Source organism: Pyrus communis, chromosome 4 (assembly GCF_041283825.1).
Source record: "Pyrus communis isolate YQ-2024b chromosome 4, ASM4128382v1, whole genome shotgun sequence".
Taxonomy (NCBI): domain Eukaryota; kingdom Viridiplantae; phylum Streptophyta; class Magnoliopsida; order Rosales; family Rosaceae; genus Pyrus; species Pyrus communis.
Window position 1 is genome coordinate 12,577,690 of NC_142568.1, and position 6,940 is coordinate 12,584,629.

Consider the following 6,940-nt stretch of genomic DNA (forward strand, 5'->3'; position numbering starts at 1 on the left):
AGTAGCACAATCAAATGATGAGGAAACAGCTAAAGCAAAATCAGAAAAATCATTTTCAAGCTCAGCAACATTAGCTTTAGAACTCACTTTGCCTTGGTCTTCAACCTAGGATTATCAACCAAATGGGAGTTTACAAAGTGTTGGCAATCTCACAACCCAAAACCCCAATTGACACGCCCCGTCCCGAAGGAGGGCATGCTGGCCGTCACGTGAGAGTGACGTAACCATTTGCACAGTTCGGAAGCTTTAAAATATACAACTTCTAAAATGAAACACCCGAAGGTGAGTCCTTATTTGGTCCATTCAGTCAGAACACCGTTGAATTTCCTCGTAGTCACCACACCTTTGTAATTCTTGAACCTGGAGGGGCGCAAAACAAAATTGAGTGGGTCAGCAAAACGAACGTATTCAAAACCTTCTTTTCTCTTTTGCATAAACTAACCCCTCGCCGTAAAACAAGTATAGTTTCCCAGAGAATAACATATATACGTATGTATAGATATGCCAGTCATGCTCAAAGATATATCATTCATGCTCATAAATATGCCATTCATGCTCGAGAATATGCCACAATGGAAACTCATAATCAAATGTAAGTGCTCAAGCGTAATTCACATCAATAACATATAATCTGGCAGCCGGGAGTCACCTAACGTGACCTGTACGGCTGCATCTAGAGCTCCACTCTCAACTCAATAACTGAATCTGCACACGAGTCGGAACCACCTAATGTGGTCTGTACGACAGGCTGGGTGTAATATATATATATATGCTCTAGTGCTACGATCACGTGAAGCTGTGCGATAAATCGCGGGTCACCTACAAGTCGGAACCACCTAATGTGGTCTGTACGACAGGCTTGCACCTAACTTGGATCCAAGGCGAGCATGCGGTGCTGGTGAACATACACGTGAAGGCTGTGCCCTGGCCTCGGGCGGGAGCACTAACACCGGGGGTGCAGATTATGAGCTCTCTAATCCTCTCAAACTACTACTGCATACAAACATGAATACCACTTACCTGGCACTTACCTGTGCGTCCACAGCACCAAATACATATATATAAATGTATGCCACTACTAATGCATGTGATGATAGTATTTCAATCGTATTCCAAACGTATTTCGTACGTATATCAAATGTATTTCAAATGTAGCTTACCTGGGCCTCCTCAGCACCATGCAACAGTATGCATAATTATGATAATGCACATATTAAAATATGATGCATATATGACAGAATATTAAATTCTTATTTCTTTTAAAATACGTTTTCTGGGAAATACGTCAAGCATACGTATATATATATACTGAAAAATAACTGCCCACTCACTGATCACATCGACGTCTCGTAGGTCCCTGAGCCTCCCCTAGCTTGGTTACATTCTTCCTCTGTATAATTTTCACCTATACAAAAAGTAACCAAATTGACGTTATTTAACGCACATACACCAAACATTCGTCCATAACTTTCTCATACGTTGCTCAATTTGGGTGTATGAATATACCACGGTGATCTACACGACGTCACGAACGCGTGACAATTTTCAGAACTCAATTTGGAGCTCTCACGCGCCTCCACGCGCCCTGTTCACGCGCTGCCCACGCGCGCGTCTTCTTCCTCGCGTCGCCGGACTGGTTTCGCCGGCGGTGGGTGTTTTGCCGGAATTTCTGGGTAAACTTCAAAGTGTCATAACTTCTTCATTTCTTAACCATTTTCGACGTATTATATATCAAAATGAAGGTATTGACGAGAGGAACACATCCATACCTGCCTTGACCCCTAACTCGCCGTGGATTCGCCGGAAAAAGCCCCGAAAGCTCCGGCCAAACTTTGAACTTGTCATTCTCCTTGTTCTTATGTCCATTTTTCACGTAATCTATACCAAAATAAAGCCCTAATCATAATCTACCACGTTGGACTAGTTTTAGGGCCTAAAAACAACGGAATCAAACTTTTCCAAAAATACGAAAATTCGGCCGAACTTACAGTTCGTGATCCCGACGTCCAAATCCTTCAAACGAAGCACTCCGAGCTTCCTTAGGACCTCACCAAGCTTCCTACAAGCTTCAAAATCCCAGAAAACATCAAGTTTTACGTGTGCATGAACAGTGCACACGCACAGTGAAATTGAAATCCATGTTTTCCGAAGTGAAACTCACCTGAAATTGGTACCATCGTGTTCGTGTGGTCTTCAGGAGTACGATGGTGGTCTTAGATCCTTCGTTGGTATAGTTTTAGGGTGGTTTGTGGGTGGTCCGTGTGAGTTCGAAGAAGAGAGAGAGAGAACTGACAGAGAATGAGAGATTTGTGAGGGAGGAGAGAGAGAGAGACAAGATGCAGAAATGGGGGAGAGATTTGAGGGAGGTGGGATCCTACCCAATCCCCAAATCATCAAGCTACAACATATTTTACGCCCCTTAGTCCCGTTTAAGGGCATTTTCATAACTTCACGTCCTCGGAATTAAAATTCCGGGACGGGTTGTGACAACCTTCCCTCCTTATAGAATTTCGTCCCTGAAATTCCAACAACCAATTTAATCATCTAAACTCATACAATAGCTTCGGATAAATCTCTCTCATCCGATTCTCCTTCTCCCACGTAATTTCTTCCACTGAATGCTTTCTTCACAATTTCTTTACCAATTACACTGTCTTAATTCTCAATACATTCTTTTTCCAATCCAAGGTCGTCCTTGGTTCCTCAACCAGTTTAATCCGGATTAATTCTCAACAGTTGCACCGGAACTCCATGTGACGAATCAGCCACCTAGTGACAACGCATCGAAATATAATACATTATGTACCTTAGCCAATTCTGAAGACATCACCACTTGTATGCAACTTCATTGATTCCTTTAGTGGTAAAAAAAACGGTCTGATGTGCTTAAGACTTATTTTGTCTCCTTTCCAAATCTCACTATTTCTTTTCGTGATGAAATTTCTAAAAATGTTGAATCATGAAACACATCATGCTCTTACAATAACTCTGGAAGTAATTCAAGCAACTTCACCTACTCTTCGATGATCACATAAAGTCCGATGTACTTAGGACTTAATTTGCTTTCCTTTCCCAGCCAAATCATACTTTTCTAAAGTGAAAACTTCAAAATTATAAGATCATCTACGTTAAAAACTCGATTAGTGACATGTTCAACTATTAATCTCTTTTGCCATTCCTTGCTACTCTCAGGTTAAACTTAATCACCTGAATACTTTGAGAAGACTCATCCATAGTTTCAGGGCCTACCAAAACTCTTTCGTGATCGAATCTTCTCTATCCAGAAGTATTTCTTCCACAAATCAACAAAAATCGACACATTTCATGGTCCTTATGGCGTTACTTTGGACACTGTGCAACCAACATACTTAAGAAACTTAGCAGTTCCGTAACCCAATTCTCTTCTCCATAAAACATATAAGTACTGTTGCACTGTGGTTGTTACTCAACACTGGAGTAAATGTACTAACTTGGTACATTGATCAACTATCACTTCAAGTTCAATCATAACCATCCTATTCTCGAACTCAGCAATCTTTCTTTTTCCCTTCTTTCTTTACCTTGGTTAATTCTTAATTTTCGTCGTTAACCATTTGAGTCTTGAGTACGACCTTACTAAAAAGACTTAATTTGAAAATTAGCAATTACAACTTCTTCTCAAACTTCCATTCTCAACTTTACTTCAGTTGATTTCCAATCCACAAGAAGACAATCTTGGCAAGCGTGCCAGACATTAATTCTTACCACAGTCTTTTCACCAAGTGCATCAGCTAGAACAATTTTACGATCACCCTGGTCGTACAATCATGTTCATTAAACAATTCAATCCACCTTCGCTGCCTCATATCAAAATCCTTCCAAGTAACGGATATTGGAGACTTTTTGGATTCGTAAAAATCTTGCATTCTTACCACAAATAATGTCTTCATAACTTCACAGCAAGAATGGTAATCATGACTTCCAAATCACCAGTAGGGTAATTCATTTCATGAGGTTCTGATGCGAGAATTATACACACACAAATTAAACCCTCTTTTTGACAATTGTAGTATAAGTATAAGTAGGGATCGTTCTAGACCGGGGATTAGGAGGGATTGTTAACCACTTGGATTTGACTCAAAAACGTAAAATAACAATATGAAACACTATACTAGACTCAAAGAATGCAAAGCTAAACTTTAAAACACTAAGACAAACCAAAAGACTCAAAACAACACAAACACACTCAAATCTGCCTAAAAACCACTTTCTGGGCAGATTTGAGCACAAACACAAATTTGGACGAAATTAAGTAATAACTTGACTCAAGAACGTAAAAACACAATATAAAACACTAAACTAACTCAAAGAATGTAAAACTAAACACTTAAAACATTAAAACAAACCAAAAGACTCAAACATCACCCCAAAACACTCAAAACTGCCTTAAAATCACTTTCTGGGCAGTTTTGAGCACTTTGGTGAATCTGGACGAAATTGGGAAATAAAATGAATCAAAACACTTAAAAGCACAAACTAAATTGATTTCTAACTAAATTGGACATTAAAGTAAAGGGGGATTTAGATTTATACGAAAATTGAAATAACAAAACAAGTTAATAAACTAAACAGATTGTAAAACGAATTTGATGGAATGGAATGAATGGATGATAGAATGGCTAAGGGGTTCATCTCCATACATGTTATACTTGCATAATAAAATGATTTCCAATTGCATTTCAATAAACTATGATACTCAACACCCCAAGTTAACCGTGATGCACTAATTAACCTTCAAATCTTCCTAACGTTATTGAATTGGATGATGCATGCGACAATTCAAAACATTCCCCACAAGTCCTCAACATGAATGCATAGAAGAGGTACAAGCAAGAATCATTACGCTCTATGAAAATTATAAGTGTTGACGAGGCATTCATTACTATGGATTGCATGAAACTTATGCCAAGAATTCATTTAACGCGATTGTTTATAAGCAACCTCCACTACTTGTGAATATAAGTTCATAACGATTAGGTGAAACTCACTTATATTCTAGCGTCATATTCATGCATGAAAATTAAGTGTGCACTCTCAATGAACATACATAAATAAGTTATCAATCAAACAGTTAAACGAATTGAATCCACAACTTATGAAACGCAATTAGAAGTATTCAAATCAAAATGCAAGCATAAACATATATTCGAATCACCCCCTAACCAAGGGGGGTTTAGTTCCTCATGGTACAAAACAAAGAGAATCAAAGAAACACCTAAACATTCCAACAACTCAAACTTGAATTGTATGAACGTTTAGGCCCTCTTATCATCCATTCCTCATTCGTACAAAACAAAGAGCATTGAAATTAAACATTGAAATCAAAGAAACACCTAAACATTCCAACAACTCAAACTTGAATTGTATGAACGTTTAGGCACTCTTCTCTTCCTCTTCGTTGTGGCACAAGGTCTAAGGTGAGTTTGATGGTTTGAATGGTTTGGGGAGTGGTGGAGATATGGAAGAGGAGTGGTGGAAATGGAAGGATGGTGTTTGGATTGTAAGGGAGAGCACGGCACAAGGGAGTTTGATGGTCTACATTTCTGCAATGGATGAGTGCATGAGAATGAATGCAATGGATGCTTATTTATAGGTGAAATGGGGGGAACATGACTGCTAGGAGGGAATGTGGCTGCATGTTTGAATGATTAAAGGATGCATGTGGGTTGGAATTGCATGTGCAATGAATGTGTGGCTGCATGTGCAAGGGGACAATCTGAAAATGCATGTGAAAGCATGTGTTGGCTGCAATGATGAAATGGATGGGAGTGCATGTGGCTTAATTAATTAAAGGGAGTGCATGTGCAATGTTTTAAAGGATGGAATGCATGTGAATATGATGGAAATCTGATATGGTGATGGGAGATGCATGTGGCTGATTTATGCATGTGATTAAAGGGAGTGCATGTGCAATGTTGTTGTTGGTGCAATGATGGAGGAACAAGTGCATGTGAATGCATGGTGATAGCATGTGCACGGTTTTGGTTGGAATGATGGCAGATTGTGAAAACATGTGAATGCATGTGTTTGATGAATGATAAGTGGTGAATGATATGATAAGTGATAAGTGGTGAATGATAAGTGATGAATGATAAGTGATAAGTGGTGAATGATAAGTGATGAATGATAAGTAATGGGAGCATGTGAGGGAATGAATAATGAATGCATGTGTATGGTTTTGGGAGAAAGGTGGAGATGCACTGCATAAGGGAATTGGAAGGTTTAAATGTCCTAAAACTAAAGGGAACAAAGTTCCAACACTTTGGTCTTCAATTTCGTCCAACATTTTGGCGCCAAGCATAAGCTATCCATCCTTAGCCCAAAAGTGCTCCAAAAGTCTCCAAAATGCATCTTTTTGCTCCTTTAGCCCTTTGGACCTACAAACACACGAAAATAGCTTAAAGGACTAAAATAACTAAAGAAACATAACGTAAATGCACGAGAACAAGCCATTTAAGTCGCATGAATATGCTCCTATCAGGTTCCTTTCGTCGTGAAACGTATGTAATCACCCTAACATTTGCATCAACACGCATCCAATACCATTCAAGAAACATCACTAAAAATTTATGATTACCACTATTCTCTGGGAATACTAAATTACGTGCATGAGTGAGGAAATGCTTCAGTTGTTGAATCCTTTGCTCACAATTTTCTTCCCACTCATACATAACCTCTTTTCTCAACCATCTCGTCAATGACAAAGCAATGACTGAAAAATCTTTCACGAACCGTCCATGATAGCTTGTTAAGCTAGGATAACTCCGAATCCCAATCACGATTCGTGGTTGTTCTAAATTCTCAATTTCTGCTACCTTTTATGAATTCACTTGAATACCTGAAGCAGATATAATATGTCTCAAAAATGCTACTTGATTCATCCAACATTGGCATTTGCTAA

General features: G+C 38.9%; 1 protein-coding gene across 1 annotated transcript; it reads right to left on the reverse strand.

Annotated features, from left to right (window-relative positions):
* Window positions 1–1,242: 1,242 nt before the first annotated feature.
* On the reverse strand, window positions 1,243–2,352 carry LOC148697466 (uncharacterized). The gene is made up of 5 exons (XM_088691995.1): window positions 2,162–2,352; window positions 1,989–2,066; window positions 1,770–1,878; window positions 1,507–1,669; window positions 1,243–1,405 (listed from the first exon to the last, which is right to left on the reverse strand). The coding sequence occupies exons 1-4, from the start codon at window positions 2,175–2,177 to the stop codon at window positions 1,567–1,569; spliced, it is 306 nt and encodes a 101-aa protein (XP_088548121.1). The 5' UTR covers window positions 2,178–2,352; the 3' UTR covers window positions 1,243–1,405; window positions 1,507–1,566.
* Window positions 2,353–6,940: the final 4,588 nt, after the last annotated feature.

Excerpts from the sequence above, each read along its gene's own strand:
- LOC148697466 (XM_088691995.1), bottom strand. Across the intron at positions 1,879-1,988 it reads GGACGTCGGGATCACGAACT|ATTACGTGAAAAATGGACAT; the intron begins GTAAGTTCGGCC and ends ATTTTGGTATAG. Across the intron at positions 1,670-1,769 it reads CGAGTTAGGGGTCAAGGCAG|AAATTCCGGCAAAACACCCA; the intron begins GTATGGATGTGT and ends AAGTTTACCCAG.